Raw genomic sequence first — 23,106 nt, 5'->3', positions numbered from 1 at the left:
TCAGTTTAAGGCAGTTTCCTATGTACATATACACTAGCCACCTGTTGCTTGTCCCTAATATATGGTACTCTAAGAAATATTGTCCTGGAACATGGAACATCTAATAACCCCCGACAGCCTTTTTCCTCCTCACTGATTTTTTTCTAATCCTCTTTTCAAACCATCTAAGCTGGTGGCCATCACTGCTTCTCGTAGGAGCAAATTTCATAGTTTAACTGTGCATTGTGCGAAGCAGGCCTTTCCTTTGTTCCCAATCTTCCAGCATCCAGCTGTATTCAAAACTCCCTGTGGAAATTGGAGCATCAATAAGGAGCTTAGCCAAGGCAGCAGGTTTTATTTTTTTAACACTTGAAAGTAGAGCTTGCTTGGGAAGAGCTGGAGAATGAACAACAACAACCCTAAAATGAATCCTAAGACAACTCAGGACCACCTGGCTGCGGCTTGAGGCCATCCTCTCCCTCCTGCCCACCCCTTGATGGCACCGGCTGATGGCGCCTTTCAGCAGAACATAGCTCGGTACCATAATGCAGGAATCCCTGTAGGGCCGCACATCCCTTGCCCATCATGGCTTCCTGGCCCTGGTCACTGCCACGCGGCCAGTCCTTTAGGGACGTCGCCCCACTTCTCTCCTTGGCAGCCGCTGTAAGGGCGCCATTTCCCCTTTAGGAGAGGGGGGAACCCCCTTTCCATTGTGGATTGGCAGCTGCCCCGAGGGGGAGACGGGGGGCACCGGCGTACCAATGCAGAGCCTGGCTGGCAGAAGGGGTCTTCTTGAGCAGGCCCAAGACTTCTGACGCCTTGGGGTGTGCGGGTGTATGTGCACATGGCAGGCGAGCTTGCCTTTGCTGCGGTGCGGGTGAGGAGGGGCCCCCCGCGGTCCCCCCTTTTGCCTCCAGGTGCTTGGGGCGTCGCTGCTGCCTCACCTGAGGGCCAGCCATGGCTTCATCCCGGAAGGCAGAGCTCGAGCGGCGGTGCCATGCCAATGCGCCCGGGAGACCCCTTCCTCCCTCTCTCTCTCTCTCCGCTCGCCCGGCCAGCCGGCGGGCCCGGCTCCACTCACTCCGGCAGGCAGGCAGGCGCTCGCAGGGCGGGCAGCACCACCTCAAGCCAGGCCGGAGAGGCGCCGCCGCCGCCGCCGGATCCCTCGGCCGCACCATCCGCCTTCCCAGCCGGATCCCTGCCGGCGGCCAAGGCAGAGACGCCCCAAAGCAGCCGGCTGAGCCCGGAGGAAGTCCGCGCCTCCGGGGTCTTGGCCAACAGGCGGGGGGGGGGTCGCCTCGCCCTCCCTCCGCTTGGCCTCGTATCCCAGGGCCGCTGGCGCCGCCGCTCCCCCGCCCGGCCAGGCAGGGCTCCTCCTGTTCGCAGGGCGGGCTTTGATTTGCTGCTAGATCTCATGATCTTTCCAGGCGCCCGGCGCTTTTTTCGCCTCCTCCTCCTCCCCTCCCTGCCTCCCTGCCTCCCTCCCTCCTCCCTTCCTTCCTTTTTTTCCTCCCCCTCCCTTTTAAAATGGCGGTATGCATGAGACACCCATGCTAGGCAAGAGCCAAAAGGCAAGGAAGCCGTCCCACGCCTCTCCCCCCGCCGCCGCCGCTGCCGCTGCGCGCCGCAGCTTTTGCGCTTCTGCCCTCTGCCGACGCCTCTATGGGCCGCTGCCGCCGAGAGCTGACCCCCTGCCTCGCCACGGGCTGTTGGTAGCGGCGGCGGCGGAGAAGCCGCAAGAGCAGCGCAAGGTAAGTGGCGAAGCGCCCTTCCCCGCGCGCGCTTCCTTGGGAATCTGCGGAGAGAGCCTGGCTGGCCGCTCGCCTTTGGCACCCCGCCCGAAGGAGCTCGGCGACGGCCTCGGGCTTCTCCCGCTGAGTTGCCAGGCGGTCGCTTGGCCCTCTCCGGAGGCCAGGCCTCGCCGGGTTGCCGAGCGGGGTCCGGGAGTCTCGGCGAGGAAGGGAGCCCGGCCGACCGGGAGGCGCCCTGGGGACTGCGCGCGTCGCCGTCGCAGCCCGAGCCGGGAGGACAGGGTTCCGCCTCTGGGTGGCTTTTTTATGGGGGCTGTTTACAGAATGCAACAGAACTGGATTATTTCGCCCCCAAAGTTTCTCGGGCGGGGGTCTCACAAATAACGTTTTTTTGAAAACTATTTGCTATGATTATTTGCGGTGTTTGGAATTTGCTTCCTACTGTGAAGTTCCAGGTATGAAAGGTTAGGAAAGGCATTTGCAAGCCAGCGTTGGAGTGTGTGCGTTTGTATGAAAAGCCCCGTTGGTTTGATTGACCTTTACATTGTTCTGAACTCTCCCCAAGATTGCCGCGGTGGCTAGCCATGCTCCTTGAAAACAGCTGACAGCCTTCTTGATCGCGGCGGCGGCGGCGGCGGCGGGGCGGGGGGGGGATCATAATTGCGGCTTCTGAGAGACGAGGCTTCTGCGTCAGCGATACTCGAAGGGGCTTCCCATGATTTCCCCCCATCTCTCTCTTTCAAACCAAGTTCGGCTCGCGGCGGCCCCGCTCCCCATCTGATTGCCAGCCCGCCCCAGGCTCCTTGTGAAGTTAGGTGAGCGCCCTTAAACCCAGCCTTGGCGTCGCTTTTTGAAATGCTAGGGGTGGAAGAAGAGCGCATCAACTTTTTACACGTTAACATGATTTAAAATAAAAAAATCCCAGGTGGGATTGACTTTGGTCTCTTGGGAATTCTCCAGGCAAAGTAGGCGGACAAACTACGCGCCCCAAGATCTGGAGCACCAGGAGAATGAGGCCGGATCGGCGTCTTGTCGGGGTGGGCGCTTCCTTTTGAGCGCCTTGCCCGATTTGTGCGTGTGTGTGGCCTCGGCGCTGCTGTTTTGGCAATCGAGACGCAGCCTCGGGGATCGGCGGTGGGGAAGAGAGATGTTTTCGGGAAGGACCTGTAGTGGAGCATCGGGGAGGGGGGAAAGCCAAGGCCGCCGCCGCCGCCAACCACAATCCCAAACACATGCGCACTTGCCGGCTGTGGCCACCACCGCACTGTAGTCTGCCTGGAAACAAAGGGGCTGGATGGAGCGCGCTGAAGTTGGCGGCGTGGCTCCTTTACGCACCCGTGCCCGCCTGCCGCCACCCCCGTCCCATCCCATCCCCACGTGCGCCAGGAGTTCACGGGATCGGCCAGACGGTTCCTGACGGCGAGGCCGCCGCCGCCCCCTCCCTCCTTGGCCTGGGAAGCACCGGCGGCGGCGGCGCGCGCTGGGGAGAGGGCGTGCGCCCTGCGCCGCAGACGTTGGAGAGGGCGCGAGGGACCCGCCCGCCCGCGCTGACAGCACTGGCCAGGCCGGGTGTGCCGCCTGGGCACCTCCGAGCTGCTGAATCATGGCGGGACGGGAGGAGGACAGCTCCTCGGAGGAGCAAAGCTTGCCAGTCCTTGGCGCCAGGCGGGGGGGGGCAGCAGGGGGAAAGAAAGAAAGAAGCGAGCCCGAAGCATTTTAGGACTCGTCCTGCCCATGGGAGTCCACGGGGGAGAGCAAAGGGGCAGTGCCCCCCCTTAAAATGCTTGCATGCCCAGGCGTCGTTTAAAAAAAGAGAAAGTTTCCAGGATTAGTAGGACCTGAAATGGGAGACAAAATACCCAGGCACTATTCTTACTGTTTTTCTGAAGCTATGCAGGCACCAGACATCTAAGACATCCTCCTTCCTCTCAAGAATGGTGGGAATTGTAGTTTACCCTCACAGAGATACTGTTCCCAGCACCCTTAACAAACTACAGCTCCATTATTTCTTTTTTGGAGGAGAATGCCCTTTAAATGTATGGTATGGGTGCAACCTATGAAACTAGCCGGCTCCCCTGTCAGTGTTTTACTCCCACCCTCACAAATTGCTGTGGACACCCATGAGCCTATCTCCCCCCCCCTCCAGGAAAAACCCCAAGCTGGCTGTGCTTGACCATCACAGACAAAGTGGTGGTGCAGGCACTCAGAAGGTGAAAACACTCCATAAGTACAGCGTAATTTGCGTAAGGAAATAGGAAAGCACCTGGGTGGTGACAGAAATGCTGTCTGCACTTGTTTAGAGGCACTCTTGCAGAGCTTGATGCCTTGTGTTCCAGGGCTGAGCCCTTGAATTGAAAGCAGGCCAGTCATGTTATTGATTGCTTGATGCCTATATGCTCCACCCAACAGTGCATTGCATTTCCAAGGCAGCATCTTTAGGTTAAGGCCTGAAAGCACATAAGGTCATCACCTTGCTGAAGCTAAGTGGTTCTGGGTCGGCTCAGTGTCTGGATGGGTGATTGCCTGGGAGTCACCCATCAGCTGTCCTGGATTTCTTTGATGGACAAAAAGCGGGATATTAATGCAAGGGCAGAAATGAGTACGGCCTTCGTGGTCATTACAGGAGTACTGGGAGGAAGACCAGGATATAAATCAAATAAATGAATAAAAATAAATGCAGGAACAGACATCAGGGGTGCACAAAGGTTAAAAAGCTCTGGGCCCAGCAGGCAAGTGAGATGCAAGAGGTGGACGCACAGCCCCAGAGGTGTAACAAGAGGAAGCCAGAGTGATTGACTCCCAGGCAGGGGCCACCCCTGGCAAATCAGCAGAAGGCATTCTGTGCAGTTTTGTGCTAACCTCCCTTCCAAGGTTTTAGGAGAGACGGTTTTCCCCAGTAAGAAGTTTAGCAATCTTTTGTTTGGTTGGATGTCTTGAGATGCCTGCTTCTTTCCTGCAAAATGATGAAATGTTTTGAAATAATAATCAGTGTTTGGTGTTTTGCAAGGGGAGGGGGAGGCATTTTTAATTTTACTCTATTTGTGGGATGCCATAATTCCCTCTCCCCAAATTTCCGAATCGCTTTGCTTAGAGCCTTCCTTACTTCTTTACTTATATTTTAATGACCCACCCATTTTTCCACCAATTTGGTTCATGAGGCAGGTTTTGAAACTTTAAAAGCCAATGTAACAAAAATTAAAAACCACAGAAACACATTTTCAATTAAAACAGAACTGCCATGATGGCAAGATGGAAGATGGACAGGATGGGTCCACTTAAACTCAACAGGCCCAGATTGACAGTGAAAGGCCTGTTTAAAAGTCGGGCCACTGCCCCCCCCCCAAAAAAATCTTGGCTTGAACTGGCCAGATCCATAGATGGGACATCCATGGGGGAGATGCTATGGAGAAGATGTCCAGCTCTCTTGCCTCACCCGCCAAATTTCGGAGGTAGAAGGGCCTCCCACTGTGTGGTCTTAAGAAGGGTGAGCAGGAGGTGCCTGGGAGATGCCCATCGATGTTTAGCACCTGGACGGGAGGCTGAGTGGGCAAGTATACCCTAGTCACACGGTCAGCCTTCCCCGCTGTGATGAGATAGATGAGATGTGTTTCCGTTAAAATTATAGTAATTATATTTGTACATATAAGTTAGCATATGCTCATCTTATTTAAAATCTGTGTCCTCCCCCCTTTCTTTTCACGGTGCTCAAGTGACCACACTGTATTCTGTTCCTGAATCACCTTTGCTTATCAGTGGGACTTCCCCACAGTTGTGGTTAGAGAAGCATCAGTTTTTCCATCTCTGGTAGAAGGGGAGATGGCAGCAAACATGGATCTTGTTCACAGGACTAGCCGGAAGAGTGTCCATGAAATGATTCTCTCCTTCCCTCCCCCGCCCCTCAAGCTTTCCCCTGATGAAACATTTGCATGAAAGGGGCCTCCCACCAAATGGTAAAAGTCACAGGGTGGCCACGTTCTCCAAAATGGTTTAAAAAACAAACAAAGCAGCGTGTGGGGAATCCGTGGCTCTCCGGATGCTGCCAGAGTCTAACTCCAGTCAGCCCTGCCCGTTGGCCTTTCTGACTGGAGCTGATGGGAGCTGTAATCCATCGGAATTTGGAGGGCCACGGGTTCCACATTAGGGGGAATGCTGACACAGGAAGAATGCCAGTGCTCTGGAATAGAGAGCAACAAATGACATTCTGAACGGAAAACCCTGGGGGGAGAGAGTGGCATGTCTTTGCATACCAATATTCCTCAGGGTAATGAATACTTGTATGGGATGCTGAGCCACTGCTTTGTTAGCCAGACAGGAGGGAGCCCTCTGCTGAAGTGGCAGCATTAGCAAGGGTGGTAGGAAGCAATGTGTTGGAGTTTAGGGGAGTAGCTTGAATTGAGGAGAGGCTGTTCCGCAAAGTACTTTGGCATCCTGTGAAATGCCGGCAGACCTCCCAGAGATTGGCAATTGTTCAGGTTGGGGTTTGTGAAACAGGATGAAAAACTTCGCCTGACAGGGCAAGAACAGCAAACGTTGCCCTTACTATGACTTGGCTTTGTGACCTCATCACACAGGTCAAATCTGATTGGTTGCGTGGCATTGTGAGGGGGCTTATTTGAAAATAAAAAAGCAGGTTGAGCAGCTAGGGCATGAGCTTACGGTATTCACGTTATATGGCAGCTATTGTAAGCGCCTGTTCTGATAGACACAGAACTTACAACTCAGATGGATCTCAAAATTGCGCTGGTTTTTCTCTTCTCCTGACTGTAGCACCACTGAGGTTAGCGATGCAACTTCCTGAGGGTAGAACTTGTCTGGCGACAATGCCACTGTGGGATGAGGCAGACAGCGCTCAGCTTTGCCTCTCCTTCAGCTGCCCTTGCTTTGCAGACGTCTGTGGTTGCGTTACCTCCAGGCAGGGAGGCAGGCAGTGGTGTGCATTAGGGTCAGTACTGGGAGTGTGTGTGTGTGTGTGTGTGTGTGTGTTTCATTGCAGTTGAGTCTTTCTGATTGAAAGGCAGAATATATTAGGATGCCCAACTGTAAGAGAGGACCAGGATGCTGTTCCTGTCGTTTGTGTGCAGAAGGAGGGAATTTGGGTTGGTGCAAGTTTTCTTTTTTGTGAGTGGGGCTCTGTGTGACTGGACTGAAGAGCCATCCTGTCTGGTATTCTGATCCTAACATTGGCGGTCCTGCTTCTCCTGAGATGCTCACAAGTAGAGCGTGAAGGTTATTACAGGGCTGCAACCTGATTTTGAGAAAATGAATCCATTTAATATATTAATAAAATGGGTACAAACAATATTTCTGGAGCAAGAAGCATACTTGCTTTATTTTTCAGTACTAAACATACTCATCATAGCTGGCATCATCTTAGAAGAGGCATTCGCTAAAAAAATGAGCTTTGTATATTGAAAATAAGCATGTCTGGAAGGCTTTGAGTAGGACCTTTTTCCTTGCTAGCTAGTTTTCTATGTGTGTATACTTTGTTTTTGTTCTTTATATTCGGGGGGGGGTTGACAACTTTGGTAACCAACCTCAGCTTCACAACTCTCTTGAATTTTAAATCTCTCTCTCCCCTTCCCCCACCCCTGCAACAATCTGAGCAGTTTTCTGGAGACCTAGATAGTTCCTTGCACTACTGTTAGATGGACACAGAAAACTCATGTTTGTCTCCTGTTGTCTTTTGGAACTCCAGCAGCCCAGCCCCTCTTCTTAAGGTGAGCAGGATTCTGACACTCAGTGGTATTCCATCTTGCAGGGAATATGGTGGCAAGGAGTAGCCCCATGCATCTTCTTTGGTTGATGTTCAGAAAAAACTTGAGTTCCGTGCACACAAAGGTGTTTTTCATTGGTGTCTCCAGAGGTACGTCCGTGAAATTCCACCTCTTTTTGGTTGTCGTCATTCCAAAATAGAAAAAAAAAATAGAAATAAAACAGGTTTGTGCAATATCTCCTGCACCACCTATTCCCCCCCCACTTTTTTTCAGGGAGGAGGAGAGTAAAAACACTGCTGCTTGGTACTGAGGGCAAACTGAAGGATTTGTCAATTTGGTGGTGCAATGGAAAGCAACAGGCCTGGAGGTCCACTTTTGAAGAAACTATTGGAAGGAAGCGGCATGGGTGGGGGCACAGAGTCCACCCTGTTTAGGGATCCCCTGGTGGAGTAGTCGGATTGTATCAAGTAAATTGAGTCAGGGTGAGGTACGAGAAGATGGGAAGCCTTTCCTGTAGGGCTGGAGACCCTGTGGCCCTCCGGATGTTAGTGGGTTGCAGATCTCCAAATCCCTGACAGTGGGCCATTCTGGCTGGGATTGATGGGCTTTGAAGTCCAACAACATCTGGAGGGCCACAGGTCCCCCTCTGTTTGACTGCCTTCAGATTAATTTCTGGGCCCAATTCTAAATGCTGTGTTTTAAACCTATAAAGCCCTGCACAGTTTTGGGACTTTGGTATCTCAGGGAATGCCTGTTCTGATGTTTACCTACCTGAGCACTAAGATCCTCAGTGGAGGAACTTGTTCAAGTGCTCCCCTCAATTTGGATGTACGGAGGGTGCTGCAAGGCCAAGGCAGTGACCCCGCTCATCATTTGTGGAACACTCTCCCTATAAAGGCCCATTTGGTGCCTGTGTTAAAGGTTCTTTTGGCACCTGGCAAAGATTTCTTTTTTCTGCCAGGCCTTTTAAGATCATTGTAACATCTTAGTAAAATAATTAAAATTATTGATCTTCTTCTTCTTTGCTTTTTATAGCAGTTGGCTGTTTTTAAGCTCTTAAGAGGCTGCTTTAGTTCTGTTGCTGCATTTATGTATATGACTGTGGTTGGTGTTACATTTTGCGCTCTCTGCTGCATCTGGATTTTAGTGCTTTTTCGGATTGTTTGTATTTTGCATTTTAATGCTATTGAGTGTACATTGCCCTGAGAACACAAATTACGCAGCGGCATAAGAATTATGTATTATTATTTTATTATTATCATTATCAATAATGATGATGATGATGCAGGGCTAACTTTTTGATCCACATCTGGATGGGAGCAACATAGAGAGCTGAGTGCATAGTAAAGGAGAGGACAGAGTATTGGAAGCTGCTGGGTGACCTGAGCAAGTCAACATCCCCACATGCTCATCTTGCAGGGTTGTAGTGAGGGGGAACATACAGTACCCCTACCAACTTGTGATGGCATGAATTACTTGTGCAAGGGAGCAGAATCCACCTGTTTGTGATGTTGCAGCTTCTGCAGTTTCTGAATCAACCCTTCCAGATGTTTAGGAGCCTGGCTTTATTCACAGCAATTAACAATTTCAGAACGCCAACACTGGATAATAAGTGTTGCATTTCTCCAAGAGCCCAGTTTGGCCTCTTAACAAACTCATGTAACACTGTGAAAGCTATAGAAAAATGGGTTCCACCTACTTTGTGCAAATCACAGTGAAAATATTCAAATTAGCTGCAGTTGCCTATTCTTGATGCACCACACATGTTGCTCCCCCTTGCCCTGAAACAAACAATATATTGTTCAGCAGTATCTTTGCTTGTGTTTTGTTAGTCCAAAGCAACATATTCTCAGGGTGCTTAAAAATTAGCCAGAATTTTAAAAAAATTAGTTTGGTTGAAATACTGAGGTCCAGTTTTGAGGCTGTGAAAGGCAAGCTGTGTTTCATCAGCCAAACAAGGGGCCCGTGAGTGTCAGGTTCGATGATCGGTGCAAACTGCAGTGGTAGCTCTGCTCTGCTGCCAATACAGTTGGCGTTGGCAATACTCATGTTGACGAGCACCTTGTTCTGCAGCAAATCTTTTAAGCGTCTCCTTGTATTAAACATCCATGGCTGTTTGTTGTGAGTCAGCTGGAGAGGGAACTACCCACAGATTTTGGGGGCGTAATAGTGCTCCTCCTATTAACCACAAATACTTGTGCTCGTGGAGGCTGGCCACCATGATCGCTCGGAGCCTCTTCACTTCCTAAAAGAAGGCTGCATGTGAGTGTGTGTGTGTGTGTAATCTGATCTGTCGTCCAGCGTCTTGCAGAAGGCCATAAGCTGTGTCAATAAGATCTCTGTTCAGCTCTGAAAACAGCCTCATGATCGACGGCTGGTTGGTGGCCTTCCTAATGGAGGCTGTTCTCTCTCTCTCTCTCTCTCTCTCTCTCTCTCTCTCTCTCTCTCTCTCTCTCTCTCTCTCTCTCTCTCTCTCTCTCTCTCTCTCTCTCTCTCTCTCTCTCTCTCTCTCTCTCTCTCTCTCTCTTAAAAGGAGAAAGAGTTGCAGGTTCTGGCGCTGAATCCGGTTGTCTTTTGCCGACTGCTGTTTATTGTTCTGTTCTTGGTTCAGCAAAAAGAGAAACCCACTGCCAGCCCTCTCCCGGGGGTATTTGGAGACGGCTGGAACCTGTGGGCAGTGACAGCAACACGAGCCCAGAAGAGGGCTTCTTAAATGGAGGTGCAAGCCTCTGAAAGACAGCTCTTTTGCAAAGTGAGAAAGTGGCAAAGTTTAGAAGGAAGAAGTAGGGATTTGACATCTTCCCCCCTTCCTCCGACACACATAGCCAAGCTGGTCTGAACAAAAAAGAAGGGGGGGGAGGGCACCACTTTATAAAATCTGCAGTGATTTGCAATGCCAAGTTTCTCGACATGGAGAAGGTCCCTGAACGGAGAGGGTGCTTGTGCATGGGAGAAAGAAGAGTGGCATCATGGGCAAAATGGCAGCTCTGAGATCCTTGTGCAGCATGGCACACAGCCATGCGAGCACATGTTTCAGGCTTTGGCTTGGGAGAGTGTCGCATGTTTATGGTAAGAGGAATTCGGCCTGAGCCCCACTCTTCCTCCTCCCCATGCGCCCCCCCTCAAGTCACTTTTCTTTTGCCTCTCTGGAGTTATTTCTTCAAGGTTGCACTCTCTCATGAAAAGCCAGAGTCGAATTCCTCTGGAAATGTGCTCTTAAGCAGATTGGGGCCATTAAAATAATTTTTGTTTTAAAAAAAAAAAACCACCCGACATTAAATGCAGCAGCAGCCTCTCCACTGAGCCTGCTCCACGAGCTAGAGGGAGCCCCAGCTGACGAAGCGTCAAGGCGAGTTAAGCAGCAGAGCGAGTTAAGCAGCAGAGCGAGTTAAGCAGCAGAGCGAGTTAAGCAGCAGAGCGAGTTAGGCAGCAGAGCGAGTTAGGCAGCAGAGCGAGTTAGGCAGCAGAGCGAGTTAGGCAGCAGAGCGAGTTAGGCAGCAGAGCGAGTTAGGCAGCAGAGCGAGTTAGGCAGCAGAGCGAGTTAGGCAGCAGAGCGAGTTAGGCAGCAGAGCGAGTTAGGCAGCAGAGCGAGTTAGGCAGCAGAGCGAATTCGGCAGCAGGGCGAGGAGGCCAGGGCCCCCCACTCTGCCCGTCTGTTCCCTGACCTCAACTAAACCGCAGTCTCCAACCCATTGACGTAATAAACCTTAAACAAAACTATGCAGGTAAGAAGCCAGCAGGGGTGTGGGGGCTTTCCAGTGTTTTGCACCGCCTGCAGCATGTACGACTATCTGCCTGTTGGACAGAAGTCGTGGGTGTGCTCTCGGTGCAATGAGCTCCTGGCTCTCCGGGAACGACTTCATTTCCTTGAGGCCAAGGTGGTGGACCTGGAAAAGCTGAGAGAGGCAGAGAGGTGTGTGGAGGAGGCCTTCAGGGACGTTATAGCTGTGTCCCACTCCAACGATGATAGCTCTCCTGCTATCATGGAGAACGATGGTCTCGGGGAAGGAGAGCATCCAGCTGAGGAAGAGGGAAACGATCCCTTAGAAGGGACCCATTCCTTGGGGGATGAGCAGCTATCCTCTCGTGCCGAGGATATATATAACCACAAGTGCCAAAGACACTTGAAGAGAGACACTGCTTACAAGTGCCTGTACGCTAATGCTAGGAGCCTCCGAACCAAGATGGGAGAACTGGAGTGCTTGGTCTTAGAGGAGAGCATTGATATAGTGAGCATAACGGAGACCTGGTGGAATGGAGAAAACCAGTGGGATACGGTTATCCCTGGATATAAACTATATCAGAAGGACAGGGAAGGACGTATTGGTGGCGGAGTCGCTCTATACGTGAAAGAAGGCATTGAATCCAGCAAGCTCGAAACCCCAAAAGAGGCAGACTCCTCCACAGAATCGTTGTGGGTGGTGATACCGTGCCCCAGGAGGGACTTAATACTGGGAACGATCTATCGTCCCCCTGATCAAAATGCTCAGGGAGACCTTGAGATGAGATATGAAATTGAGGAAGCATCCAAACTAGGAAATGTGGTAGTAATGGGTGACTTCAACTACCCGGACATAGACTGGCTGCATATGTGTTCCAGTCATGACAAAGAAGCAAAGTTTCTAGATATTCTAAATGACTATTCCCTAGATCAGTTGGTCATGGAACCGACCAGAGGGACGGCAACCCTGGACTTAATCCTCAGTGGGGACCGGGACCTGATGCGAGATGTAAGTGTTGTTGAACCGATTGGGAGCAGTGACCACAGTGCTATTAAATTAAACATACATGTAACTGGCCAATTGCCAAGAAAATCCAACACGGTCACATTTGACTTCAAAAGAGGAAACTTCACAAAAATGAGGGGATTGGTAAAAAGAAAGCTGAAAAACAAAGTCCAGAGGGTCACATCACTCGAAAATGCTTGGAAGTTGTTTAAAAACACTATATTAGAAGCTCAACTGGAGTGCATACCGCAGATCAGAAAAGGTACCGCCAGGGCCAAGAAGATGCCAGCATGGTTAACGAGCAAAGTCAAGGAAGCTCTTAGAGGCAAAAAGTCTTCCTTCAGAAAATGGAAGTCTTGTCCGAATGAAGAAAATAAAAAAGAACACAAACTCTGGCAAAAGAAATGCAAGAAGACAATAAGGGATGCTAAAAAAGAATTTGAGGAGCACATTGCTAAGAACATAAAAACCAACAACAAAAAATTCTATAAATACATTCAAAGCAGGAAACCATATAGGGAGGCGACTGGACCCTTGGATGATAAGGGAGTCAAAGGTGTACTAAAGAACGATAAGGAGATTGCAGAGAAGCTAAATGAATTCTTTGCATCTGTCTTCACAGTGGAAGATATAGGGCAGATCCCTGAACCTGAACTAACATTTGCAGGAAGGGATTCTGAGGAACTAAGACAAATAGTGGTAACGAGAGAGGAAGTTCTAAGCTTAATGGACAATATAAAAACTGACAAATCACCAGGCCCGGATGGCATCCACCCGAGAGTTCTCAAAGAACTCAAAGGTGAAATTGCTGATCTGCTAACTAAAATATGTAACTTGTCCCTTGGGTCCTCCTCCGTGCCTGAGGACTGGAAAGTGGCAAATGTAACGCCAATCTTCAAAAAGGGATCCAGAGGGGATCCCGGAAATTACAGGCCAGTTAGCTTAACTTCTGTCCCTGGAAAACTGGTAGAAAGTATTATTAAAGCTAGATTAACTAAGCACATAGAAGAACAAGCCTTGCTGAAGCAGAGCCAGCATGGCTTCTGCAAGGGAAAGTCCTGTCTCAGTAACCTATTAGAATTCTTTGAGAGTGTCAACAAGCATATAGATAGAGGTGATCCAGTGGACATAGTGTACTTAGACTTTCAAAAAGCGTTTGACAAGGTACCTCACCAAAGACTTCTGAGGAAGCTTAGCAGTCATGGAATAAGAGGAGAGGTCCTCTTGTGGATAAGGAATTGGTTAAGAAGCAGAAAGCAGAGAGTAGGAATAAATGGACAGTTCTTCCAATGGAGGGCTGTAGAAAGTGGAGTCCCTCAAGGATCGGTATTGGGACCTGTACTTTTCAACTTGTTCATTAATGACCTAGAATTAGGAGTGAGCAGTGAAGTGGCCAAGTTTGCTGACGACACTAAATTGTTCAGGGTTGTTAAAACAAAAAGGGATTGCGAAGAGCTCCAAAAAGACCTCTCCAAACTGAGTGAATGGGCGGAAAAATGGCAAATGCAATTCAATATAAACAAGTGTAAAATTATGCATATTGGAGCAAAAAATCTGAATTTCACATATACGCTCATGGGGTCTGAACTGGCGGTGACCGACCAGGAGAGAGACCTCGGGGTTGTAGTGGACAGCACGATGAAAATGTCGACCCAGTGTCCGGCAGCTGTGAAAAAGGCAAATTCCATGCTAGCAATAATTAGGAAAGGTATTGAAAATAAAACAGCCGATATCATCATGCCGTTGTATAAATCTATGGTGCGGCCGCATTTGGAATACTGTGTACAGTTCTGGTCGCCTCATCTCAAAAAGGATATTCTAGAGTTGGAAAAGGTTCAGAAGAGGGCAACCAGAATGATCAAGGGGATGGAGCGACTCCCTTACGAGGAAAGGTTGCAGCATTTGGGGCTTTTTAGTTTAGAGAAAAGGCGGGTCAGAGGAGACATGATAGAAGTGTATAAAATTATGTATGGCATTGAGAAAGTGGATAGAGAAAAGTTCTTCTCCCTCTCTCATAATACTAGAACTCGTGGACATTCAAAGAAGCTGAATGTTGGAAGATTCAGGACAGACAAAAGGAAGTACTTCTTTACTCAGCGCATAGTTAAACTATGGAATTTGCTCCCACCAGATGCAGTAATGGCCACCAGCTTGGATGGCTTTAAAAGAAGATTAGACAAATTCATGGAGGACAGGGCTATCAATGGCTACTAGCCGTGATGGCTGTGCTCTGCCACCGTAGTCAGAGGCAGCATGCTTCTGAAAACCAGTTGCCGGAAGCCTCAGGAGGGGAGAGTGTTCTTGCACTCGGGTCCTGCTTGTGGGCTTCCCCCAGGCACCTGGTTGGCCACTGTGAGAACAGGATGCTGGACTAGATGGGCCACTGGCCTGATCCAGCAGGCTCTTCTTATGTTCTTATGTTCTTATGAGCAGTGCTGGGCAGCTGTAGAACAAAGACAAGCAAGGAGAGGAAATGCTGGTTTTGCTCCTCTCAGTCCTGGGCTGCTTTCTTTTTTTATTTCCTGTTCCCAATCTGTTTAGGTCAGAAGCAGTTGTGTTTTTCCATGCAACCATTCTGTGAATGTTATTGTGTTCAGGCGATGCATAAATCTGACCCCCTCAGTACGGCGTGTTCCTTTCGTTTTTTACAGATAGCCTCTGACTTCCATTTGGAAAAGGGAGGGCCCTCTATTTACAGTGCGAATTTCTCTCTCTCTCCCCCACTCCCTCTCCCGGCCCTCCCTTTTCTTTAGCACGCCCTTGCAAGTAGACGAGAGGCTTGTTCCGAGCACAAAATAGAACAATTTGTATTCAGAAGCCTAGCCATGTCATGTGGTTGGATGTAGTCCTGGCACAAAAGTCATATACTTCAGCTTTTTTTTGACAAAAGTTTTGCAAGTGATGTTTTGAACACTAACTGGGTAAAAATAATACATCGTTTATGACATGAGAAAGGGGAGTGTGTGTGTATATATAGAAAAAACTTGCAGTGTACAATGTTACTCCATTACAGTACACACTTATGTATGTTTACTGTAATGTATTTATTTCGATGTATACTACCCTATGCACAAGCCACAGGGCAGTTTACAACGGGCAAATCGATTAAAAATACATGCATTCCATAAAATAATCCTTTAACAAATCACTGAAGGATTTTACTATTACCAGCAGCAAGGATTGGATCTCTCCTCTCACAAATGCCTGTTGAAAAAGATGTATCTTAAGTAGCCATCTAAAACTATAAAGGAATGGGGCCAGGTGCATCTCAGTAGGGAGGGACTTCCACCTAAGAGAAGCCGCCCCCGGAAAGGCAGTTTTATCTGAGGGGCCCCCACCATCTGCCTCTTACTGTGGGGGGATGACCAGAAAGCCCTCGTCTGCTGATCTTAGAGCACAGGCATGTCAGTGCGGAAGAAGGTGTTCTTGAATATGCTTGGGTCCCAAGGCCTTTGGGGTTTTAAAGTGTGTTCAGTGCAGTTTACTCGCTCGGTCAGTGGTTCCCAATAGTTTTTCCCGCAGGCCACTTGAAAATTACTGAGGGCCTTAGCGGACCACTTAATGATTTTTCTGCCTGTTGTAGCAATTGCTGTGCTAGATGCTGTGTGATATTTTTAGTTGTGTTTTTACTGCTGCTTCTATTTCGTATATAGTGTATTACAATTTGAATTCCATAGTAGTCAAATTATTATTAATGTTATTAATTTATTTGATTTATATCCCGCCCTTTCTCCAAGTAGGAGCCCAGGGCGGCATACAAAAGCACTAAAAACACTTTAACACGTCATAAAAACAGACGTTAAAATATATTAAAACAAAACAACCATTAAAAACATATTAAAACAAAACATCTTTGAAAACATTTTTTAAAAGCTTTAAGAACATCTATTTTTTTTTAAAAAAGGAAGGTTTAAAAACATTTTAAAAAGCAATTCCAACACTGATGCAGACTGGGATAAGGTCTCTACTTAAAAGGCTTGTTGAAAGAGGAAGGTTTTCAGTAGGTGCCAGAAAGATGACACAGATGGCGCCTGTCTAATATTTAAGGGGAGGGAATTCCACAGGGTAGGTGCCGCCACACTAAAGGTCCGTTTCCTGTGTTGTACAGAACAGACCTCCTGATAAGATGGTATCTGCAGGAGGCCCTCACCTGCAGAGCACAGTGATCAACTGGGTATATAAGGGATAAGATGGTATTTCAGGTATCCTGGTCCCAAGTTGTACACCAAAACTAGAACCTTGAACTTAGCCTGGTAGCCAGTGCAATTCTTTCAGCAGCGGGGTGACATGTAAGTGATACCCCGCCCCAGTGAGCAGTCTCACCGCTGCATTTTGCACCAGGTGCAGCTTCCAGACCAACCTCGAGGGCAGCCCCACATAGAGCACATTACAGTAATCCAGCCTGGAGGTTACCAGTGCGTGAACAACAGTGGTCAGGCTATCCCGGTCCAGAAACAGCTACAGCTGTCTTACCAGCCGAAGCTGGAAAAAGGCACTCCTAGCCACTGAGGTCACCTGAGCCTCTAGCGAGAAAGATGGATCCAAGAGCACCCCCAGACTATGGACCTGCTCTTTGAGAGGGAGTACAACCCCATCCAAAGCAGGCAACTGACCAATTATCTGAACTTGGGGACCACCAACCCACAGCACCTCCATCTTGCTAGGATTCAGACTCAGTTTATTGGCCCTCATCCAGCCCACCACCGAGTCCAGGCAGCGGTCCAGGGCTTGCATGGCCTCTCCCAATTCAGATGTTACAGAGAAATAGAGTTGGGTATTGTCTGCATACTGTTGACACCTCACCCCAAATCTCCTGAAGACCACTCCCAGGGGCTTCATATAGACGTTAAAACAGCATGGGGGACAAGATGGTACCCTGCGGCACCCCACAGCACAACTGCCAAGGGGCCGAAAGACAATCGCCCAATGCTATTCTTTGAAAACGATCCTGGAGATAGGATCGGAACCACTATAAAACAGTGCCTCCAGTACCTATCTCACCAAGTTGGCACAGAAGGATACCATGGTCAATGGTATCAAAAGCCACTGAGAGATCAAGTAAGAGTAACAGGGTCACACTCCCCCGTCCTTCTCCTGATAAAAGTCATCCATCAGGGCAACCAAGGCCGATTCAGTCCCATAACCAGGCCTGAACCCAGACTGGGATGGGTCAAGATAATCTGTTTCATCCAAGAGTACTTGCAATTGCTGCGCCACAACCCTCTCAATCACCTTCCCTAAGAAGGGGGTATTTGTGACCAGGCGGTAGTTGTTGCAAACCAGTGGGTCCAGGGTGGGCTTTTTCAGAACCGGTGAGATCATCACCTCTTTCAGGACGGTTGGATCCACTCCCTTCCTCAGTGACTCATGGACCACACCCTGGATCCACTTGATCAACCCCCTCGGAAAGTTTTAATAATTAGCCAAGAAGGGCAAGGGTTGAGAGGACACGTTGCTGGCCGCATCGTCACAAGCACCTTGTCCACATCACACATCAGGCTGTAATACAATAAAAGAAGCAATGAAAACGCAATGAAAAATGAACATGGATATTTCATGGAACAGACGTGCTGCCTCCCACCTTCAACCACAAATCCACATACATGTTGTGGACCACCTCAATGAAGCGTATAGACTGCTGGTGGTGCATGGACCGCAGTTTGGGAAACCCCTGCTCTAGATGCAAGATCTCAACCTTAAGCAGAGGACTGCACTGTTAGAAGATGCCGCAAAGCACAACATACAAATTGGCTTTTTAAAAAGGCATTTAAACAGTCCAAAAAATACACTTATTGGTGTGATTTGCATGACATACTCAACCAAGTCTTGTCTAAGCGAGATCATGCGAACATGTGGGCTTCCAGAGAAGATCTTGTAGGTGCTTAGCTCCTCCTTGGTGTGCCACACCACATTAGCCAAGTTTTGGCTTAGCTTGTCATCTGATCTGTGACTTGTGGTTGAACTCCCCTCACTAACCAAGAGGTGTAGCCAAGAGCAAACTATGACCACAGCTTGTGGTTAGTGAGGAGAGAGTCTGCAAGGAACTGGGAAAAAACTGGGATTTCCTAGGCCTCTGGAACTTCTGAAGGCCAAATGGACTTTAAAAAGCCACCTTGCACCCTCCCAAGTGTTTGTAAGCACCCCCCACTCCCACTGGACAGGACTTCTGTGCTTTTGCCTGCCTATTTTGCAGCTGTTATTCAACAGGTGAAACTGACCCATTTTCTGTATCCCTGCCAACTGCCAGAAGAGGCCTTCTGGATCAGACCAAAGTCCCACGTGGTTCATCCCCCTGTTTACCAAAGTGCCCGACAAGATGTCCCTAGGAAACCTTCAAGCAGGACATGAGATCAAGAGGACTCTCTCCCCTTGTGATCCCCAGTATTTTGAGGTATAGTGCCTCTGATTCTGGAGAGAGCATTCACCAGGTGTGGGGGACCTCTGGCCTGGAGACCAGGTGTGGCCATTCAGGCCTCTGTCTGGCCTTTGGAACTTGCGCAGGCCATGGCCCTTGCTGGCCCTGTTTCATACTTGCCTGGCTGGAATTTGTCCTTGAACTTTGATAATGTCTCCTACTTTCTGGAATGGGAGGACAGAGAGGGGTGTGTGAATGTGTGTAGAAATTAGCCTACTGTACCAAGGTAAAATTTATGCTTCTTATTCTGCTGGCTTTTGCTTGGGGGATGAAAAAAGTGTTCCTCTCCCCTGATATACAGCCACCATGGCTAGAAGCATTCATAGCCTTACCCTCCATAATAATTATTATTTATGAGCATATTCCCATTTTCAAATGATAAAGGATCATGTGAGGAACCTGCGCCTACACTTTACCTGAAGCGCATGACTTGGTCTTGCAGCCTTCATTGCCATTTGAGACATGGCAAAGTAACTGCCACTTGCCATTTTTCTTGCCCTAAATCTAGTATACAGGCTTTCCTCCTAGAATTGTCTTCTTCCCAGCACTAAAAAAAAAAAAGAAGAGGCTTAATGTTTCCTAAAAACAAAAAACCCAAACACAATAACTGCTGCGCATAAGTTATACAGTATAGTCACGGAAAAGACAACACCTTCTGTCAGTGTCTGGTACTCTGCCCTCTGGACTCGAGACAAATAGATGTTAACTCGGTAATAACATTACCTCTGCAGCAGCAGGATCAGTTGCAAAGGGCTGAGTCAAGGGATCCCATGGGTTAAGTGACAAATGCGATGTGGAGTTCCAGGACCTTGCTCTCCCTTAATGCAGTCTTAAAATTTGGCCAAGCACCAGGTCCACCATCTCCCTAGGAGAAGGGGAATGGTGGTTTGCAAATACATCCCTGCACAAACGGAGGCTGTAATGCATGCAATCCCTGCTTTCTCACCTTGGGCGATGAGGCTTTGTAAGAAATCTGACCCCTTTCCTTGGCCAGAGCAAACTAGGCTCAGCTTCGGGTTCCATGCAAGGACTCTGCTTCTGAGACTACTAAGGCTGAGGGATAGTGCCTAACACAGACACAGAGGGAGAGGAATTGAAAGCAAACTACAACTATAAGCAACCCTCCAACATTCTGTGCAAAGATCTTTTTTTTGGGGGGGGGGGGGAAGATTTATTGACAAAATAAACAAAGACTTGCAAGCCAAAGGATTATATTGGGATGAACGGCCAGTCTCCTCCCTGTCCTCCCAATTAAACCGTTCTGCAATTCCTGTTGAAAAAGCAACGGGGGTGTTCTTTGCAAAATAAGATTTTAGAAAAAGCGTCCCTTTAATTTACTTCAAACGTCCTCCTTCTTGGAGAGCAGAACTCAAGGCCCGGCCTTCATTCCCACTGTCTCATTATGAGCTGAGAGGATGTGAAGTGCCAAGCGGGGAAGTGTGTGTGGGTGTCTAGAACTAAGGGTGTGTGGGTGCCCCTCCAGCACCTTTGCACCTCTACCTCCCGCCTGGCCTCTGGGTCCTTGGGAGGCAAGACAGAGTTAGCCTGGGGCTGTGAGGGGGTGGCAAAGTGGGTGCTCTTCTGAGCTGCAGGTTCAGCCTGATGAGAGTCAGCTGACCTTCCAGGCTTGAGTGCTGTCAGCTGATTCTCCAAGCCAATCAGGACCTGCAAAGCCTTCCGCCTGGCTGACTCTTTTTATCCCCTGGCCGCCTGCTGCGAGGGCTGACCTCCAGCCTGGTCTTGATTGGATCTCTAGCCCCTGCCTGCCATAGAGCCCAGGCACACCCTACCTTGCAGCTAGACTAAAGCCTAACGCTGGGGCCCTGTGCCCCACCCCTCTCCACTCCAGGGGTGGCCAGATGTTAGACTGGTAGCCCACTTGGGGGATCAGTGGCCAACGGCCAGTAGACCACCTACTGTCAGCTGGTTGCTCAGATTATTGTAAAAAAATGCTGGATTCGGTGGCCTTGGCTTGATGCAGTCACTTATGCTAAGTGAGACTTGAGAGTGGTTAATGCAGACTAGATACGGCTTAGCTGTGGGCTGGGGAACCTCCAAGTATTGCTGAAGGACAATGGCCATCATCTCTGACCACTGGTCGCACTGGCTAAGGCTGATGGGCACTGTAGGTCAGCAACATCTGGAGGGCCACAGGTCCTCGGGCCAGCTTTAGCTGTTAAGACCTCCTAGGGGTGCAACTAGGGCAGCCTTTTGCAACCTGGTGCCTGCCAGATGTTTTGGACTGCAACTCCCATCAGCTGCAGGGACTCTGGAGGGCCCTCGGTTGGAGAAGACAATGCTGGCTTTGCAAACTTGGAACACACTGGATCATGGAGAAACTAGTGTGTGTGTGTGTGTGTCTGTGTATGCTTTTAAAAACTGTGTGTTTTAATGTTCAATGTTTTTAATTTTTGTGAACCGCACAGAGAGCTTTGGCTATGGGGCGGTGTAATAAATAAATAATAACAAAAGCAGAGCATAGGAAGAGGTCAAGGTATCCCCGCCCAAGACCATTCTCTTTCCCTCTCCCTATCGGCATCCTTCAAGAAGGAGAGCCATTGTTTTAGGGTTGACAGCTTCTCAATCAGTACTTGTAGTTGTGCTTTTAGTAGTAGGTTCAGAGGAGCCAGTGTGGCGTAATGGTTAAGGTGTTGGACTACGACCTGGGAGACCAGGGTTTGAATCCCCAGGCAGCCATGAAGCTCACTGGGTGACCTTGGGCCAGTCACAGCCTCAGAGGGAGGCAATGGTAAACCCCTTCTGAATACCGCTTACCTTGAAAACCCTATTTGTAGGGTTGCCATAAGTCGGAATCGACTTGAAGGCAGTCCATTTCCATTTTCAGAGGCACCACTTGGGAGGTGATCATTATTTCCCTGACCTGAAAAGCTTTGTGGGTAAATTCCTGCAGATCAAGGTGCTGTTCTAAAAGGCACAGCTGCAGAAGCCAGTGGAAATGCTGGCAACCCACCACGCCTTTTCCTGATGTGCTAGTCCTACAGTTTAATGTTAGGGTTGTAGGAGGCTGCCTTATACTGAGTCAGACCATCTACACAGGCTGGCAGCGGCTTTCCAGGGTTTCAGGCAGGGAACTTTCCCAATCCTATCTGGAGATGCCCGGGATTGAGTATGAGGCCTTCTGCATGCAAAGCAGGTGCTCTACCACTGAGCTGCAACCTTGCCCTAGAAATGTTTCTTTCCAAATGGACAGGGAAGTTTAACCCATATGGCTTTATCATCACGGAGGACCTGTGAGATCACTTACAGTGTCTGGTGCCCTTCAGGTCTGTAAAGGCCTAAATAGCTTGTTGGTGAATGTTAGCAGGAAAACCACTTCCTTTCACAGCGTATTGGAACAGAAGAAATGTTTTCCAGTGCTGCTGGCACAAGCTTTGCCGGTTGAATTTCTGCCTGCCTTTCACCTTCTGCGTATGAAAAGGGGGACATCCAGATTTTTATAGTAGGGTTGTCTTACAGCCATGCACATCCTTTTATGTACCTCCTTGAGTTAAGTCGCTCCGAGCAATTCCAGAAATGTGAGTTAAAATATTTTTAAAAGATTAAAAGTCTTTTACAAGCAATAACTTGTCTGCAGTCTGGTTCGTGCTCCCTTTACTAGAATCCCAGGCGTGGAAAAGATAAGAATCATGGAGTTGGAAGGGACCTTGGAGGTGATCTACTATTTATTATTTTTTAAGATTTCTTACCTGCCCTTTACCACAAGCTTCCTGGGCAGGCTACAACAATAAAATATACAATAAAATATAAAATGATTACAATCATAGAGCAAGTGTAGAAACAAAAACAGCTCCATATGTAAAGCAATTAAACAATTCCAGATATAAAAAAACATTTGAAAACAATTGCACAAATGAAAACAGTTAAAAACAGTTCCACTACAGGCTGGGATAAAGATCTCCATTTACAAGGCTTGTTGAAAGATGAAGGCCTTCAGTAGGTGCTGAAAAGACAATGGAAATGGCTCCTGTGTATTCTGCAACAGGAGGGAGTTCCCAAAGGGAGGGTGCCACCACGCTAAAGGTCCAACGCAGGGTGGAACTACAGCGTCCATGTGGTTGTCTAGTCCCCTACTTGGTCCCCTCCAGCAAAGAAACACGATCTGCAGGAGGCCCTCACCTGCCTGTACCATTAGGAAATTTTTTCCTCATGCTTCGCCGAAATCTGTTTCCCTGCAACTTACACCCATTCGTTTGTCAGAAGAGCCCTGCGAGGTCAGAGTAACGTGTGCCCATCTGGCCTAACACCCTGTGGAATTCTCTCAATGGCCATCGAGGAACCTCCAGGAAGCTCATAAGAAGAGCCTGAGCAACAGACATTCCCCCGAATCTTAATCTTGCCAGCATTTGGTGTTCAGGGTAGACTGCCTTAAACCCAAAGGCTCCATTTTGCTGTCATGACTAATAGCCACTGCCAGACCTCTCTTCTTGGGATTTATCTAATCCCCCACATAAAATAAATGTTTGTCTCAGTTATCTGAACTAACTCATTTGGTTTTCTAC

The 23,106-nt window shown here is 48.9% G+C and overlaps 1 protein-coding gene across 7 annotated transcripts in view; it reads left to right on the top strand.

Annotated features, from left to right (window-relative positions):
- The first annotated feature begins 1,440 nt into the window (after window positions 1-1,440).
- MBNL3 (muscleblind like splicing regulator 3) overlaps window positions 1,441-23,106 on the top strand; it is a 119,909-nt gene continuing 98,243 nt past the window's right edge. For 2 of the 7 annotated variants that reach the window (XM_061598217.1, XM_061598213.1), the window contains exon 1: window positions 1,644-1,730. Coding sequence is in view for 5 of the 7 variants with exons in the window: in XM_061598216.1 (XP_061454200.1) it covers window positions 1,515-1,730 (216 nt within the window). In the remaining 2 variants the exon portion in view is untranslated. Of the gene's footprint in view, window positions 1,731-23,106 lie in introns of all 7 variants that reach the window. The other 5 variants (XM_061598216.1, XM_061598218.1, XM_061598219.1 and 2 more) reach the window with 5 other exon arrangements.

Source organism: Rhineura floridana, chromosome 16 (assembly GCF_030035675.1).
Source record: "Rhineura floridana isolate rRhiFlo1 chromosome 16, rRhiFlo1.hap2, whole genome shotgun sequence".
Classification (NCBI taxonomy): Eukaryota; Metazoa; Chordata; class Lepidosauria; order Squamata; family Rhineuridae; genus Rhineura; species Rhineura floridana.
This window is presented reverse-complemented; position numbering and strand designations above follow the sequence as displayed.